Source organism: Crocodylus siamensis, chromosome 2 (assembly GCF_052110815.1).
Source record: "Crocodylus siamensis isolate JL-2025a chromosome 2, ASM5211081v1, whole genome shotgun sequence".
Lineage (NCBI taxonomy): Eukaryota > Metazoa > Chordata > Crocodylia > Crocodylidae > Crocodylus > Crocodylus siamensis.
The window spans coordinates 263,749,824-263,769,243 of NC_143396.1; the positions used below are offsets into that span (position 1 = coordinate 263,749,824).

Genomic DNA, 19,420 nt, shown 5'->3' on the forward strand with positions numbered 1-19,420 from the left:
TAAGTTCCAAACTCTAATCTATTAGTAGATTAAAGTATAGTCTTTTCTGATATTGCACATTTCCCTTCATACCTTTTATTTACTAGTATAAGCTGCTGCAATCTTTTAGTGTTGAATAAAATAATGAAGATAGACTGAAGTATCAAGAATGACATCTTTAGTTCTGTATTAAGGTTTAGACATGTTGAATATGTTTTCCAGAAACTTTTCTGACAAATAAATTAACCCCTGTACTGAGTGTCACCTTATGGCTTTACCTTCTACCTGTTTTGGAGTGCTTAAATGGGACTTATTTTATACTCTGTGCTAGCTCTCAGAAGATGGCTAAATCTCACCCAGAGAAAAAATGTGCTAATAAATTCCAAATTGTGAATGGATGAAGAGACTGAAGACTGAAAGACAATTTTGTTACATTTGTTTTTGGTGAGACTTAAAATCATCTATGTAATTTAAATGCCTGAGTCCCATTAAAAGTTAATGGATCCTACTACCTTGCCTTCTGAAAATAAGTAGTCAAAATGGGCACTCATATTATATATGAGTGTCAGTTGTGTGTGCGTAAGTGTAACAATGGTAAATAATTTAGCACTTTAAAAATCTATATTAACAACCTTTAGAAACTGAATGTAGTGGTCCTGGTGGGTGCTAAATTGTTAGCATGGGAGACTGAAACATTTTATTTATTCACAGAAATGGTGCTCAGGGAGTGTTAATGCAACCTTCCTGCATGCTGCTTTGTCAGTCTTTCTTGACTCTGGTCAGAACTCACTGGTTAGCCGCTCATGGAAAATTCAGTCATTGTGGCTGTTTGAGTTTCTACTTTTTAGCTGCAATTGCCAAAAAGAATGCTAAACAGTGCCAGTTTTAGTGAGTTTTTTATAATATGGATAGCTTTCTGCTCAGAACTGGACTTAACTGCATTCCCATAACCTCAAATTATTTCACACTAATTAACTAAACACTTAAAATATTTAATTAAAATTTAATTAAATATTTAAAAATGTATGCAAGGGTATTGAGTGCATGTCCATTTTTATTGGTGGCAGCATTTTAAGTACTGTTAAGTAAAGTACAGAATCCCAAAGGACATCAAAATGAAAGATGGCTTTCTAATCAGAATGACGGATGAAGGCAAAATATGAAAAAGAAAGCTTAGCAAAATAAAAGTATTACCTGGAACCTCTTTTCAGCAGCAAATAAGAGAAAAAGAAGGATTACATACACAAGTTTGGCTGAATATTAGTTCTGAGTGAAATCATTTTTAAGGAAAGAATATCAGCTTTTTAATTTTTATAGCAAGATTATTTTTTTTAAATAATGTCATTATGCAACATCATGGGCCATATTTGCACAACATTCCTTCCCATTGACTTGAAAGTGTGATGGAGGGAGGAAATTATTCCATCCATCTGAATAATTCCCTATATAATTAACAGTGGAGAGAGACAAAGAGAGAACAAAGAAGTAAAGAAACAAAGTATGAAATGTGATAATCATTTAACAGAGTTGACAAATATACCACCATCTGAATTGTTAAAAAAAAAAAAATCAGTGCGTCATCCATAACTTCTCTGAATAGGCCAATACAGGGAGATTCGAGTCACTAATAAAGACAGACATACAACTTGTATAAATTAAGCCACAAAAACAGATTCAATTGTATTGAAAGGAAACTGTCCATTAACTGGAATGTAGGGATGCTGGACAGTTACGAATACATAATTGTACCATTATCCCCATCATCCTGATAAACTGTAGGGATCTGTTTCATTATATAAGATTTGTATAATTCTTTGCCTTGTTTTTCTCAATTACCATATACAATGCATTTCCAGAACTCTAATAAGCAGACAGCCACTATTACTACTAATCAGGGTGCATTTTTAATAATTCCACTATGAATACATGTTTTTCTACTCTGATTGTCAACTATAATTTCCATGCTTTGACTTCTTTTGTTTTAAGTATGTCCAAACATGTTGCTAGGAACAGTTTGAGAGAGAGTAAGATGTCTTTTCAAGTTACAAATCCCTTCAGGTGAAGCCAAATAATTTATAATTATTCTAAAAGAGGAGAAAAATATTTATAAAAGAAAAGAAAAGAGGGTTCTCAACTTGCTGATAATGTTTCAAATAAAACAGCATGTTGAAGTAATTTCCATTTTATCTTTCCTACCTACTCCTCTACCAAGGACAGCAGGGGTCTGGTTCTCTGAGCAACATATAAATTCATCTTTGCATTGTTTCCTCATCCCAGTAAAATTTCAACATTCTCTCCTGTTTCAATTTCAAAATAATATTCAGCAGAATTTTTAGTCAATGTTATAATTAGAAAACTGAAACGGCCAAGCCCAGGTCACGGTTATCAACAATGGTCTACTTGGTTTTTCAAAGGAATTTTTAAGTCAACAGAAACTGAAAAAAAACATTAAGGGTGTGTGTAGATAAAAAGGGGTCCCTAAATTGAAGTGGTGGGTTTTTAAAAACACCATTTAAATTTAGGGCCAATTAAACCCCTGTGTCATGCACACACCCAACTTACCTATCTTTCTGGTAGCAGGGAGGGGAAGGCGAGCTGCTGCAGCTGGAAACTGGCCAAATTGTGATAGCAGTTTCCCTCTTCTATAGGCTGAACTGCTATAGTACTACTGCTGTGCTACTAGCACTGCAAGAAGTACCCTGCCCTATCACCTTACTACTGAACCTCTTGTTCTGTACTGGGTGTCTGCAGCTTATCACTCCCCTACTGACCAGCCTCTCCTGGCTGCTGGTAAGCAATTTACTGCATCTCAAGCTCCCTGCAGCTGTTGGCCATTCTTAAACAACAGGGAGTCCCCAGCTCCCTGTTACTGATGCCTTTCTTAATAAATCCTGACCAAACCATCCTGAAGAAACTACTAAAGATAAATAACCCAGATATGTGAGAATATTGTTTCATACAGGATGTGACTAGATAAATCAAAAGAATTTTCCAGTAGAGTTCTGTTTGGACATCAAAAGTCCATCAATGCTGTGAATTCCTGTTGAGCTACACTCATCTTTCAGTGCCCAGGCTAAAAACTGAGGTACTCCAAATCTACATATGGAGGGAATCAAAGATTCAAGATTTGCCCTTGTTGCAAATCACATCATTACCCACTAAAGCTCCCAAAATTCATTACTCTTGACAAATAAAATGAATGTGATCAACTAGATTTTCCTATTAACTAAGCAGAATCTATTAGTGTAATAGATTGGCTTTGAACAAGTTGGCTTTGAAACAGCAAAAGCAAAAAGGAGCTTGGAGTCATCTAAGATGGTCCAAAGTTGTACAATACTTGTGCAGAACATAACTAGATTCGTATTTCAATGAAATTTCATTTCTGAGAAATGAGTTCACCAACTTAGATGCCAGTCCTTTGGAAAAGCTACTGCTAAAACAGATGTTCAACTGAAATAAGACCCCTTCAAAATATTGTTTGTAATGTTTAGTAATAAAAGGATATGAACTTTCACGAGAATAGTTAAAGGTGCAGTTACTTTATCTATCTTTCAGCTAAATCAAAAATATGGCTGTTACATTTTCAAATCAGGCACTAATGCTCACATAAATGAAAGCAGCCTTTATACCTGGCATCTTTCTCTTTAGAATAAGTAGGATTTGGCAAATATTAGCAAGTCTTTCTGATGCAAGGAAAACCTTGGCTCAAACAGTCCAAATAACTATGATGAAGAAGGAAAACTGTGTGTTAGGACAGACATTCTTTAGTTTAATCACCAAACTTTAGGACTGGAGCACAATGCCTGGCCCTTCAAGGGACTCCTCCAAGGCAGTGGTTTTCAACATTTTTTCATTTGCAGACACGTTGGAAAATGTTGAATGGAGATGTGGACCCCTTTGAATTGTAAGCATAGGCAATACATAGGGGGACATTGGGTAGCACATGCCGCCGCCCCAGAGATTGGTCGCTACCAAAGCCACTCATCTTTCACAAACCTCTTGGATATAGTCTGCAGAACTCCAGGGGTCCATGGACCACAAATAGAAACTGCTGCTCTAAGGATTGCAAACGCAAATGAACTGATCATCTAGCACTGGTTATACATGTGCTCACCAATGCCTAAGGAATGCCATTAGCATAGCCATGGACTTACCAGAGAGACAGAGGGGGACAGTTGAGTGTTTGTTTCCATGACAAAAGCACGGATGGATTGTTTTGGTATGACAGTCTGGAGACCAGTTTAAAGGGAAAAATCATCATACATATTCTGAACTCATTTTGAGTCTTTATATGTATAACAAGAATTTTCAGAGCTATAATGGTTAATGCCAAAAACCACTGAAATAGAAATAAAATCTCATACTTTAGGGCATAATCCTAATCTCTGCAGATAGAGATTAAGACTTCTGTATTGCATCATTGGGATACAATATCCAACCCTCTACTCTCCATGTACACAGAGACCAAAAAAATGCATATGAAAATAAATATGATAATCTGGCCAAGAAACTTTGCATGTAGAGATTTCATAGATTTCATAGACATTAGGGCTGGAAGGGACCTCGGGAGATCATTGAGTCCAGCCCCCTGCCCAAAGGGCAGGAAGTCAGCCGGGGTCATAGGATCCCAGCAAGATAAGCATCCAATTTACTCTTGAAGGTGTTCAATGTAGGTGCTTGAACCACCTCCGCTGGCAGACTGTTCCAGACCTTGGGGGCTCGGACAGTAAAGAAATTCTTCCTTATGTCCGGCCTGAAACGGTCTTGCAGGAGTTTGTGACCGTTCGACCTCGTCATCCCATGGGGCGCTCTGGTGAACAGATGTTCCGCCAGATCCTGGTGGTCACCCCTGATAAACTTGTAGGTGGCCATCAGATCACCCCTGAGCCTGCGCTTTTCCAGGCTAAAGAGTCCCATGGCTCTCAGCCTGTCATCGTAAGATCTGTTTTCCTGACCTCTGATCATGCGCGTGGCTCTCCTCTGGACTCTCTCAAGCTTCTCCACATCCTTTTTGAATTGTGGAGCCCAAAACTGGACGCAATACTCCAGCTGCGGCCTCACTAAGGCTGAGTACAAGGGGAGAATGACGTCCTGGGATTTGCTCGAGAAGCATCTATGGATGCAAGCCAGCGTTTTGGTCACTTTACTAGCCGCAGCATCGCATTGCAGGCTCATGTTCATCTTGTGGTCAATGATGACCCCCAAGTCTCTTTCTTCTGTAGTGCTAACCAACGTAGCACTGCCGAGCCTATAAGGGTGCTGCAGGTTTTTCCTCCCAAGGTGGAGAACCTTGCATTTTTCGGTGTTAAACACCATGAGGTTCTCGTCTGCCCATTTGCTGAGCTTGTCCAGGTCAGCCTGGATCACCCGCCTATCTTCTGGCGTGGATGCTTTGCCCCAAAGTTTGGTGTCATCAGCGAACTTGGCCAGTCCACTCCTGACTCCAATGTCCACATCGTTAATGAAGATGTTGAACAGTATGGGTCCCAGGACAGAGCCTTGAGGGACCCCACTGGTCACAGGGCACCACAATGAGTGACTGCCATCAATCACAACCCTCTGGGTCTGACCACAGAGCCAATTTCCCAGCCAGCAGATCGTGGTGGAGCCAAGGCCACAACTGGCCAGTTTGGCCAAGAGGTGATCATGGGATACCAGATCAAAAGCTTTTTTGAAGTCAAGATATATGATATCAACCTCTTCTCCCTTGTCCAGGTGATAGGTCACCTGGTCATAGAAGGAAATGAGATTGGTCAAACAAGACCTACCCGCAACAAACCCGTGCTGGTTATCCCTTAGAATGTTAGCCTGGGCCAGTCCCTCAAGGATGGCCTCCTTAATAAACTTTTCTAGGATCTTCCCCAGGATAGAAGTCAGGCTAATGGGCCTGTAGTTAGCCAGATCCACTCTCCTCCCTTTTTTGAAGATCGGCACCACATTGGCCTTCTTCCAGTCTTCAGGCACTACACCAGAGCGCCAGGAGTTTTCAAAGATCCGTGCCAGGGGCTGGGCTATGACGCTCGCCAGCTCCTTGAGTACCCTGGGGTGCAGATTGTCAGGGCCGGCTGACTTGAAGGTATCCAGCTTCTCAAGGTGTTCCTTCACGAGGTCAGCATTTATGGAGGGTAGACTAATGAAAGACTGACGCAAAGTACCTATTTAATAGGTTGGCTTTTTCCTGGGCATCAGTTGTCAGTTGCTCCATCTGGTTTAGCAGGGGTGCAACACTGCCCTTGCTTTTCCTCCGGCTCCCCACATATCTGAAAAAGGACTTTTTGTTGTCCTTGATGCTTGAAGCTAGTTGGAGTTCAGTTGCAGCCTTGGCTTTCCTGGTTTGCTCCCTGCAGGGAGGTGAATCCCATCCTCCATCCTTTGTAGGCCTTTCTTTTTAGCCTCAGGAGGTCCGCTAGGTCCCTGGAGAGCCAGGAGGGCTGCTGTGCCTTCTTGCTGCCTTTCCTTCGTGTTGGAATAGATTTAGCTTGTGCATTGAGGATTGCTTCCTTGAGAAGCAAGCTCTCTTCTTGAACTCCCATCTCCCTGGGGTCATGGTCCCTAAGGGCCTGACCGACAAGCCTCTTGAGCTTGTCAAAGTCAGCTCTTCTGAAGTCAAGGACTTCTGTGTTGCTGACTGACTTGCCAGCTTTACGGTGGATGGTGAAGGTGATCAGCTCGTGGTCGCTCTCACCCAGCTTCCCATCGATCACTAGGTCACCGATTAGGTTGTCCCCCGTAGCCAGTACCAGGTCGAGCAGCGCTTTGCCTCTCGTTGGCCCATAGACTTCTTGAGTCAGGTAGAGGTCATCCACACATGAGAGAAAGCTTTGCGACCGCTCGGATTTTGCTGAGTGATTTTCCCAGAAGATGTCTGGGTAATTGAAGTCACCCATGACAACCAAGGTCCTGGAGCAAGTGGCCTCAGTCAGTTCCCGGGCGAACTCCTGGTCAAGCTCAGGACTTTGAATGGGAGGTCTGTAGTAGACTCCCACCATTACATCACATCAAAAAGACAATGTCATTTATTGAACTGTGGTGACCACCAGGTTAAGACTCAAACATCTATTAGTAACTCCTGAAATTGTTGAAAGTAATGGAAAGGTGGCACAGATATGGATATGACTGTGTTAACTGGAGAAACAAAACACACAACAGCGTTCTGGGGTTAAGAAACTACTTGTGCCATCATCCTCAATTTCCTCCTCAACTGATTGCAAAATGTTATTATGAATGTAACTGGTCTTGGAGAAGGATGGACAGGCCCACCAATGAGATGTGGCAAAGAAGGAGACTGCAGATTCGACCTTTTGGGTTTGAGTGAAGTTAAAGGGATAGATTTGTCAGATGGTTTCTTATGGTAACCTGTTTCCCACGAAGCTCAGGGGTGTCTTGTCTAATCTGGCAATGTTATCTAAAGGTCACAGAAGTAGAAAGGAAAGCATCTGTATGTAGCTGTTATAAGGTGAGGAAGGATGGTACTGGACCAGGATTCAGGATAGGTGGGTTTGACTCCTTGATCTGCCATGAAGCTCTTGACTACCTTTCAGTAAAGCACTTAATACTACGGTGCCTCAGTTTGCTACCTGTAAAATGTGGCTAATGCACTCAGTTATGCCCTGCATCACCATAGTATAAATACCCAGTTAGTGATTGACAGACAGAGGGAGACTACATGGCCTCCAAAACAGGGACAACCAGATAGATTTCTGGAGATTGTCATCAATGGAAAGGACCCCAGTTGTCTTCAAAATCAAGAGTTCCAGTGGCACTTTTCTGTGCCATGAGGGTATGATCATGCAGTCTGACACGTTTCATAGTTTCTAGGTTGGAAGGGACCTGAGCAGATCATCTAGTCCGACCCCCTGCCATGGCAGGAAAGAATACTGGGGTCAAATGACCCCAGCAAGATGTGCATCTAACCTCCTCTTAAACACCCCCAGGGTAGGAGCCTGCACCACTTCTCTTGGAAGTTGGTTCCAGACCCTAGCCACCCTGACCATGAAGTAGCGCCTCCTGATATCTAACCTAAATCTACCCTCTGCCAGCTTGTGACCATTATTCCTGGTCACTCCTGGAGGTGCTCCGGGGAACAGTGACTCCCCCAATGCCTGCTGATCCCCCCTGACTAGTTTATAACAGGCCACAAGATCCCCCCTCAGCCTTCTCTTTTGGAGGCTGAACAGGTTCAAGTCTCGTAGCCTCTCCTCATAGGGCCTGCCCTGTTGTCCCCGATCAGACGAGTGGCCCTCCTCTGGACCCTCTCCATGCTGTCGACATCTCTCTTGAAGTGCAGCGCCCAGAACTGGACGCAATACTCCAGTTGCGGCCTGACCAGTGCCGCATAGAGAGGGAGGATCACCTCTTTGGACCTGCTCGAGATGCATCTGTGGATGCATGACAAGGTGCTGTTGGCCTTCCTAACTGCCTCTCCACACTGCCGGCCCATGTTCATCTTGGAGTCAATGATGACCCCAAGATCCTTTTCCGCCTCTGTGCTGACAAGAGAGGAGTTCCCCAACCTGTAGGTATGGTGCCGGTTGTTCCTCCTGAGGTGCATCACCTTGCACTTGTCTGTGTTGAAACCCATCCTATTCTCTTGTAACCTGTCTAGGTCTGACTGTAGCCTGTTGCATCCTTCCGGTGTGCCCACGTCCCCCCACATCTTAGTGTCATCAGCAAATTTGAAGAGAGTGCTTTTTACCCCCTCATCCAAATCACTGATGAAGATGTTGAACAGTGCAGGCCCAAGGACCTAGCCCTGAGGAACCCCACTGCCCACGTCCTTCCAGGTCGAGAAGGACCCATCCACTACCACCCTCTGGGTGCGGCCCTCCAGTCAGCTGGCGGCCCATTTGACTGTGTGGGTGTCTACACCACAGCCCCCCAGTTTCTTAATTTGAACAGGGTGAGAGACAGTGTCAAAAGCCTTCCGGAAGTCCAGGAAGACTATATCCACTGCTACCCCTGCATCTAATGATCTGGTGATCTGATCGTAAAAGGCCACCAGGTTGGTCTGACAGGACCTGCCACTGATGAACCCGTGTTGGTTGCCCCTAAGCATGCAGTCCCCTGCTGGCCCCTCCTGGATGTGTGCCAGCATAGATTCATAGATGCTAGGGTCGGAAGGGACCTCAATAGATCATCGAGTCCGACCCCCTGCATAAGCAGGAAAGAGTGCTGGGCCTACAATACCCCAGCTAGATACACATCTAACCTTCGCTTGAAGACCCCCAGGGTAGGGGAGAGCACCACCTCCCTTGGGAGCCCGTTCCAGACCTTGGCCACTCAAACTGTGAAGAAGTTCCTCCTAATATCCAATCTAAATCTGCTCTCTTCTAGCTTGTGGCCATTATTTCTTGTAACCCCCGGGGGGGCCTTGGTGAATAAATACTCACCAATTCCCTTCTGTGCCCCCCGACGAACTTATAGGCAGCCACCAGGTCGCCTCTCAACCTTCTCTTGCGGAGGCTGAAAAGGTCCAGTTTCTCTAGTCTCTCCTCGTAGGGCTTGGCCTGTAGGCCCTTAACCATACGAGTGGCCCTTCTCTGGACCCTCTCCAGGTTATCCGCATCCTTCGTGAAGTGCGGCGCCCAGAATTGCACGCAGTACTCCAGCTGCGGTCTGACCAGCGCCCGATAGAGGGGAAGTATCACCTCCTTGGACCTATTTGTCATGCATCTGCTGATGCACGATAAAGTGCCATTGGCTTTTCTGATGGTTTCGTCACACTGCCGACTCATGTTCATCTTGGAGTCCACTAGGACTCCAAGATCCCTTTCCACTTCCGTGCCACCCAGCAGGTCATTTCCTAGGCTGTAGGTGTGCTGGACATTTTTCCTCCCTAGATGCAGCACTTTGCATTTCTCCTTGTTGAACTGCATTCTGTTGTTTTCTGCCCACTTGTCTAACCTGTCCAGGTCTGCTTGCAGCTGCTCCCTGCCCTCCGGCGTGTCCACTTCGCCCCATAGCTTAGTGTCATCTGCAAACTTGGACAGAGTACATTTCACTCCCTCATCCAAGTCGCTGATGAAGACATTAAAGAGTATCGGTCCAAAGACCGAGCCCTGCGGGACCCCACTGCCCACACCCTTCCAGGTCGAAACCGACCCCTCCACCACGACTCTCTGGGTGCGACCCTCCAGCCAATTCTCCACCCACCGGACTGTGCATAATTTTCTCAAACAGCTTGCCTAGGATCGAGCTAAGACTAACCAACCTATAGTTTCCTGGGTCCTCCTTCCTGCCTTTTTTGAAGATGGGGACCACGTTGGCCCTCTTCCAGTCCTCCGGTACCTCACCAGAGCACTACGAGTGCTTGTAAAGTTGTGCCAGGGGACTGGCAATGACCTCGGCCAGTTCCTTTAGAACTCTAGGGTGGAGATCATCTGGACCGGCTGACTTAAATATGTCCAACCCCTCCAGAAGCTCCCTAACTAAATCCTCGCTAACCCGTAGCCCAGGTGTGCCTCCCCCGGGGCCCGAGGGGGGCCCAGCAGGGAGGTGGTTGTTCTGGTCCCTACTCAGGAAGACGGAGGCAAAGAAATCATTAAACATGTTAGCTTTGCCATCTGGTGTGACGTCCTGCAAGGGCCCCACATTACCCCGGACCTTCTTTTTACCCCCTATGTATTTAAAAAAGGACTTCTTATTGTCCTTAATCTGGGAAGCTAGTCCCAGTTCCATCTCTGCCTTGGCCTTCCTAACTACCCCCCTACAGCCCCGAGCAACTACAGAATAGTCCTCCCTGGTTCATAATGTTTAATAAGGTTCATAATGTTTAGTAAGTTTGGTACAATGAGTTGGAGCAATGGACAGAAGACTGGAGCAAGGCTACTGTAAAAAGCAGCTAGACTTACAGATCCCATGCTGAATCATTATGGTTGCTTAATGTTTTTATATGTAAACTGTTGGAGGAAGTCATTCTTAATGGGTCACTTTTCAAAGCAACTAATGATTTGGGGTCCTCAAACTGGGGCACCTTAAAGAGGCCCCATGTTCAACATGGTTACTTAGGTCTTTCTAAACATAGGGGTCTTTGAAGGAGTTTCACTAGGAGTACCCAAAAATGGAGGCACCGAAAATCACCAGAGGTAGGCAACCCCTGACATGGGTGCCAGAGTGTGGTATGCAAAGGTATTTTGCTTGGCTCATGAGCCTCAAGGTGGATGGTGGAAAAGGGGCAGGGTCTGCACTGCCACAAGGACTGGGCCCCCTGTGCCCCCCTGCCATCCACCCCTAGCACACCAATACCTTACAAGTTGTGGTTGTGGGTGTCATTGGCATTCTGCTCAATAATGTTGCCATCCCCTGCACTATTCTTTTTTTTTCCCCAATTCTTGGCCCTGAGCTTCAAGAAAATAAATTTTGAATAATGTACCGACCCAGAATAATTAGTGCATATTACTCATGGCATTGTATCAACTGAGAAGTTCTCCTTTAATTTCCAGTTTCTGTTTTTACTACCAGCTACTTCTCTAAAAGTTATGTTAGTGTAAAAGAAACACCCAAGTTTTCTCCCAGTTTACTCATTCATAAAAATGTAACACATGAAAAAGATAAAAAGTCAAGATGTTTTAACTTAAAAAATGGTCTACCAATCCTTCATGAAATATCAAATTAAGAAAGATAACTGTTTTACCATTCATGCCATTTTTTCTTTCTAAATAATGGATAAATTGTAAATATACTGGCACCAACAATACACATGGCATGTCTAGCTCACTAGAGTTTGTAATGACATTAGCAGAAGTGGGGCATAAACCAAAACCCTGTATCCAGTCCCTCGCCAAATTTTCTAGAAATTCAGACCTAAATTAAATCAACCCTATGCAAGCTTCAAAATTCAGGTTTGAAATGTAAAGCTTCAGTTTTTCTAATGTTTATATTTACTTTCACAAGTCTTTAGATTAGCAGTTTTTAAAAAGGCCTCCATTTTTAATTACGTTTCCCACTGACTTTAAATAGAACCTGGATATCTGTCCATTAGGTTCCTTTGAAAATTTCAGACTTTAAAAGATGATGGTATGAGAACTAATTTTAGCTAACTGTATGTTATTTTTTTTTCTAAGATCGTTAGCTCAGATAACAGGGAAATTATTTCAAATTCAAAACTAAAAAAGGTTGCTGTTGCCATTTGTGAATGTTTCAAAACTACTTTAACCAGAGATGCCTATGATGATGGATATAGAATGCACAAATAGGCAGCTTTCAGTTAAAACTAAGGACACAAGTAGGAAAATTTCACAGTAAAAACAAAGCAAGACTGGATCCCCCTTTGCCTTTGACCAAACACAGTGAAGGAAGAAAGGAGTGGTGACCAAAGATATTCATAGATCAGCCAAAGGCTACACAAAATAGCAAAGATGGTACCAAAGAATTTAGGCTACATATGTTGTGATCCTCAGATCCAAAGCTTTCTTTGCCAATCCCAGAACAAAAACAAACAAAAAACGGTTATACTACAACTATCTCCCTAATTCCCTACAGCAGGGAACCAGTGATAACTGATAGTATGAATTTATAAACCTCAAAGGAACAGTACTTTCAGTTTTTCTTGACCTAATTCCCCTATAGGGATGTATCATACGGAGCAGCTGTTTCACTATAACACAATGGGGCTACAACAGGGGTGGGCAAAATACAGCCATTCTATCCGGCCCATGGGGCCCCTAAAAAAATTTAGAAAATTAAAATGTATCTGTCCTTGGTTCCTGTCAAAGATGAGCCCAGAAGAGCTCCTACAACAGCAGGGCCCGCCCGGCCCTTCCCCGCCCCCCAGCTGGAAGCCCCAGCAGGGACTTCTTGCCTGGGACCATGTGGCTGCACCATGCTGGAAACTCAGGTAAAGGCGTGGGATGTGGTGAAGGACAGGGAAGAAGCTGGTGCTGAGTGTGAGGGAAAGCGGCCCCTCCCCCGCCCCATGGCCTGCTCTTCCTGCTGCAGCCGCTCACAGCCCACGTGGAGCTGTCCTGAGCTGGCACAGGCAGCCCCATGGGGCTGCAAGTGGCTGCAATGTGCAGTGCCAGCCACAGGGCAGGGAAGGGGCCGCTTTTCCCCCATGCTCAGCACCAGCTTGTAACCTGGCCCCGTGCCGGCTCCATGCTCACCCGTTGGGGCTGTGCCATAGCAGCAGGAGCTATACCCCCCCACTTGCCACACTGGGCAGTGTCTGCTGCTGCTGTCCAGCACCCAAGCTCTGGGTGGGCAGCAGCAGCAGCAAACACTGCCCTGCCCCATGGCTGGGGCCCCATAGTGCAACTGCTCGCAGCCCATTGAGGCTGCCTGTGCCTGCTCAGGACAGCCCCACGTGGGTTGCACGTGGCTGCAGCAGGGAGTGCTGGCCACAGAGTGGGCAGAGGGCTGCTTTTCCCCCATGCTCAGCACCAGCTCCTTCCTTGCCAGTGAGCACAGTGTCGGGCCTGCACACTGCCCCCCACCTGTACCGCGGGGCTGTACTGGGAGTGAGCAAGTGCGGGCGCAGGGCCTGCTCCCATGTCCGAGGGCCAGTGCCAGTGCCAGCAGGGCCCAGAGCAGGGCAGCAGCGGTACAGGGTCCCAGCTGGCTGGGGCTCTATGGAGCCAGGTCAGCTCCCCCCAAGCCCTACTGGTGCAGCCCAGCCCCGCTCCACAGATCCCTGTCAGCCTGTGCCCTGTTCTGGGCCCCACTGGTGCTGGCCCTGGCCCTGGGACATTGGTCCCAAGACGGTGACCAGGGAGCAGGGCACCTGTCAAAGGTCAGAACACCTGTTAAGGGGCGGGGCTACCCATGCGGTCCTCGCTGGCTTGTCACAGCTTGGTAAGCAGCCCTCCGCCCAAACTAACTGCCCACCCCAGGCTACAATGAGATCAATAAAAATGGCAAAGCAATGGAAGCTTAGTCAGATGCATACCAGTTGAATTTGATTCATAACCAAAAGCTATCTATATTATTCACCAGCAAGTGCTGGAAACAAGAATACAACCCAGATCTTATATTCATCAGCAATACCATCACTAGGTTAAGCAATAAAATGGTATTAGACCCACATTCCCAACATCAACCAATTCAGATCAAAGCTGCAGTAACACATATAACAGTGCCATTTTTCTAACATTTCAACCTTAAAAATGGAAAACTGGAAAGCCTTTTCAGAATACCTTAATGCCACAGTCAAAACCAAAGGACTGCCTGAGAACTATGACCAATTCATAAAAAAATACAGAAATCCATGAGGAAAAAATCCCACAAGATTGCTGCAAGAATTACATCCCAAGCCTCACTCGACAAACCACTAGCCTATATGAAGACTACAGGCAACAGTATGAACAGGCAAGAAGCTCATGTTAGCCATCACAGAAGAATGCCTACCAGACCCTGATTGAGTCTACAGCTTAAGAGCCAATATAAACCCAGCTTGAAAACAGACTTTTGTTTGTCAAAAATGCTTGCACCACTGTTATATAATAACTATACAAATGACCAGCCAATTGATTTGGAAACAAAATGTTTTATCTATACAAACGACCTGTGCATTATAGCCCAAAACACTGACTTGGGCTATGTCAAAAAATCCCTAAATGTGCCACTAATTGGCTTAACCTCATACTACATTGAAAGCCAATTACGTGCCAACCCAGTGAAAACACAAGTATTTTGCCTTCCATCTGAAAAACCATGAGGCCAACTGCTAGCTCAGCATTACATGGTCTGGGAACCTACTATCTCACTGTCCGAATACAGTTTACCTTGGAATCACCCTTAATCAAACCCTCTCATACAAAGAACACATCATTAAGACAAAAGCAAAGGCAAGTACTTGGAACAGCATTCCTTATAAGTTTGTTAACTTGAAATGGTGAGCTAGCCCCTCAACCATCCAAACCACTGCTCTGGCTCTCAGCTTCTCCTCTACTGATTATTCATGCCCTGTACGGGAGAGATCTGTACATACTAAGTGCCTTGACCCCATTCTAAATGATAGTTGCCAATGCGTCACAGGATGTCTGAAGCCTACCAGCCAGAACACTGTATACCTGCTGGTTGGCTTCACTCTGCTTGACATCAGAAGAGCAGTAGCCAGGGGGACAGAACTATTGAAACAAACTGAATATGTGAGACACCCAATGTATGACCATCCCTCAGCATACAAATATCTGAAGTAATGCAGGAGCTTTCTAACCAGCATTCAACCTTCTAATGCCACATTCCAAGGAGATATGGCTACAGAAGTACAATGAGAGGCTGAAGAAAATACCTGATGGTGAAAAAGTATACATTTCTTACCACCATGGGCTGACAAACCATACATAGCAAAGGCAGAAATGTCTCAACTGCCTAGGTACCGGAGCTGGACGTTTCAAGGAAATAATGAAATGAGGCTATACCACTGGTTCAACCACCTGTAACTGTGGCACAATGCCTCAGACTTATGCAATACCTGCTACAATGTCCACTCCTCGAAAGCACATGTCCAATGAAAAATCTTGCAAATACAATAAATAAGCACAAGCATACATAATAAAATGGTCATATGTGGTGTAGAGACATGAGAAAAAGACCATAGCACAACCGTTTCCCTGTATAGCTCTTCTGCATTGAAAATTATATGGATGAATTGCAGACAGTTGTGTCACGAGTTCTGGAGAGTTGCATGGGCACAGCATTTCTTCCATGCATCTCCAAATCCCGTTTCTTTCCAACTTTTTCACCCTCCTCCAGAACCCTGGCCCATCCCATCCATACTGTGTCACGTAGGGGAGCAAAAGTCTCCAAACTTTCAGGCTTTAAAAATACCTGTAGAATACTCTTCCTTTAAGGAGAACACTGCCTATCCATGACTGTCAGCACTACTTAAAAAAGTATCAGTGCTTGTCAAGTGTGAAATAAAATAATTATCTAAATATGAACAGTATAGTTTAGAAAAACGGATGTGTAAGGCCAGTGGCAACTCAGGCGTGACTATCATCACAAACATCTTGAGCACTGAAGTTGAGACCATGAAATCAATATAATCTAATATCATATAACACTTAATATAGTCTATTACCTAGTACTAATAGTGTCTCTCCCCCATACATAAACTTAGTTGTACTATCCATTAAAGTTAAAATAATTCTAAATATGTAATGTCATATTTATACACAAGTATACATACATGATATGAAATTTAATATAATATATATAAATAAGGGACACCTTGAACATGCAAGTTAATCCAATCTGTGGTTCTATGAATATATTTATTCAAACACTGCATACTAACAAAAATATATTTTCTTCAGATAATATTTTAACTTTTTTGTAAAAGTCAGTGTGCAGGTTTACCAACGTATTCATACTAGGAATGTCATACTGACTGCTGGTTCAGCATATATTGTATACTCAATTGATATGTGAGTGTATAAGCACTAAAGCTGCATCCCTCTTCAACTTCCTAAACAAATATACTTCATTAAAAACCCATAAACCAGAAAGTATAATCCTATCTAACACAGAGATGAGTTGGCATAGTCTGCTGTTTTCTTGTCATGTTCTGGAATTCAATTAATAAAAGTGGCTTTTCTACCTTCCAATCATAAAAATATTCAGCAACAAGTTGTATGCTAAGACCCCCCTCCAGATGTTATGTTTGTTACAGACTATATGAAAATGACCCAAAACAAATGATAATATGCCAAATGTTAAAGGAGTTTGTCCCTGGATACAAATGGCCAATCTGCCACAAAAATCACAGATCTGTGACAAAAATTCCAGTTTAAACAGCAACCCTTGTTCTGCCAGGACAATTTAACGTTTGGTCAGGTCACAAGCCCACTGTGCTCTCTCTTTCCTTCCTCCAGACGATTGTACTTGTCTTCAGACACTCCAGAGCCTTGATGGAAATAAGTAAGATTTATCTTCCCATCCCATGCTCTTGTGTCTAAATGCTCAGCCCATCTAGGGTGTATCCAGACAAGCATGCACATGTTTTTCCCTGGGGATAAACAGCAGTGACACAATATGCATGTGTGCTCTGGCGCGTGGTAAGCTGCCCCAGGTGGGATAGGAGAGGCTGAGACCAGCACCTGGGCTAGCTCCAGCAGCCTTACCTGGGGTTGTGGGAACCTCCCAGGAGTCCAGCAGCAGCAATCCAGCAGAAGGTACCTTGCTGACAGCCAGAGTGTGGCTCCGACCAGCCAGGCTTTGGTTTTGGGCAGCGCATGCAGTAGGCATGTATGCCACCCCACTTTTTTCTAGCACAGTATTTTTGATGCTGAGATATCCCAGGGTCAACCTTGCTCTCCGACCCCACGCTGCAAATTAGTAGCATAGGGAATACCTGCATGTGCAGTGTGTGCAGTGTCACATACTGCATATGTACGCTTATCTGGACATGCCCATACCCAGACCAGATTCTGGCTCTTTATTTGTTCCTTAATTTCTTCACTGCCCTGTACCAACCTGTTCTTTTAACAAAGGGCATGCTACACTATGCCCCTCACCTCACTGCTTCAATGTACAATTTTACTTGTCTGAGCAGTATTATAATTATCCTAGGTTTCTTTATGATAACTTACCTTACTACCCCCTGCCTTCATAGAAAGCAAAATAAAGTGAAAATGAAGGAGAAAAACAAAAATTAGTATATATGAAAGCAGGTTTGTTAACATTTATGGGAAAAAAAAGAATTACAATAAATAGGCTACCAGAAATTTAGGGTAAAAAACTAAAATACACACAAAAAATCTAAGTGTCTTCAGTGGTCATAACGACTGGCTTTTACTTGAAATTTGATTCTAAGGTTTTAGCGAGACTGGTCCAATACCTGCTAAATTCAACAGGAAACTATATTGGTTGTTTTGGATGCTAAATCAAGCCCCACTCCTTTCCCTATTTCCTTCTGCTCCTTTTCACATCTTCCCTACCTCCTCCCCTTGTTTTACATAGCTCCTAACCACCCTCCCCCTTCCTAGCTCTCATCCCTCTGCTCTTCACTCTCCTACATTCAAGCTACTGTTTCATCCTTTTTTTTTTTTTTTAAACACTTGGGCATCATTTGGGGAGTGGGACTGAAAATGAAAGCACTGGATAGTCAGTATCCCTGCTCTTACTTCTACTAACCAGCATCAGAACAGCCCCTAGACAGATCATCTTCATATTCTCTGCAGGAGCTATGTGGAGTTGGAACAAGTTTATCCCCAATAAAATCTCTGGAGAATGTAAGTGCAAATCTACATAGATAGAGGGAGACCTGGAATTTTGGGGGTGTATACCTTAGCCAAATTTGAGAAAAATTCATGGGGATGATTAAAGGTTTGTCAAATTTCTTCAAAAAACCTAAAGCTTCCCATTATAACGGTTCTAAGAATACTTTAACAAGGGCTAAAACCAATTTTTATTATCCTTATTCTTTCAAAGTGAAAAAATAATCATCATGAGACAGACAATTTCAGTCTCAATAGTTAGTGAGGTAAAATTATAAGCAATTGAAAAAGGTCTTTTATAGCAGAATATGTTAAATCACTATAGGTGCTACTACCAGCTCTGTTTATCAAGTATTTTATAGGTTTTCAGAATAGAACATTGGAGAGAAGTGATGAAACCCTAAACGATTTACATCTGATTATCAAATATTTTTTAAAAGATGTTTCACTTCTCTTAATGTATACAGCACATCAGTATGGTACCAATTTAGAAATTACCTTTCATCTAATGATGGTTCCTTTTGTTGCAGGTGAGGCTTAATTCCAAACATTGGTCTGATGTTTGTTGATAAGGCTTTGATGGTGTAATTAATTTCATTTTCTCGTGTCACATCGCTGTCATAGCCTAAGAAAATCAATATAGAAAACAGGATTAAGAAATAAGAAGTAAAAAAATAGAAACCAACTGCATTTATGTCGAGCCTCACCTGCTAGCATACTGGACAGCAGAATAGAGTACAACATTGAATACCATCCTTTAAATATACAAGCGTAAAAATAAGTTAGGGTGGCCACTTAAAAAAAAAGTATTTAAAAGACACTAAAATAGTATCCTTTAAAAAGTAGTTATTCTAAAAACATCATTGGGGTGGTAGAAAAGCTCAAATATATCTTTAAAATGGGAAAAGCAGTTTTAGAAAAGTAGTAATTTCCATCCAATTATGTCCAGAATACGAAAACAGAAATTATCTGCTAATTGCACATACAGTTTAAATAATTTGTTTTATTTTGCTTATTTCTATTTCTAAATGGCCTCTTTAGGGTATTTGCACTGTCTTTAAAATTTGTAAGTACAAGTATTATGAAGTCACATCATATATATGTATTCTTACATTTTCACTCTTGAGTCTCTTGAGTTTTCAGGTCAGAACTGCTCAAACACTTTAAAAATGATAAAACTCACAGAACATTAGATAAATGATTGGCATGTGTCACATGAACCATTAAAGGTTAATTTAAAAATTATGCCTCTGGTATTTGAATGCTGAAATAAATTGCTGTTTCCC

At 43.4% G+C, this 19,420-nt stretch overlaps 1 protein-coding gene across 1 annotated transcript in view; it reads right to left on the reverse strand.

Annotated features, from left to right (window-relative positions):
- Window positions 1-19,420, reverse strand: part of EML5 (EMAP like 5) — a 230,095-nt gene that overhangs the window by 53,368 nt on the left and 157,307 nt on the right. The window contains exon 27 of the mRNA XM_090033857.1: window positions 18,633-18,759. Within this exon, the coding sequence (XP_089889983.1) occupies window positions 18,633-18,759 (127 nt within the window). The remainder of the gene's footprint in view (window positions 1-18,632; window positions 18,760-19,420) is intronic.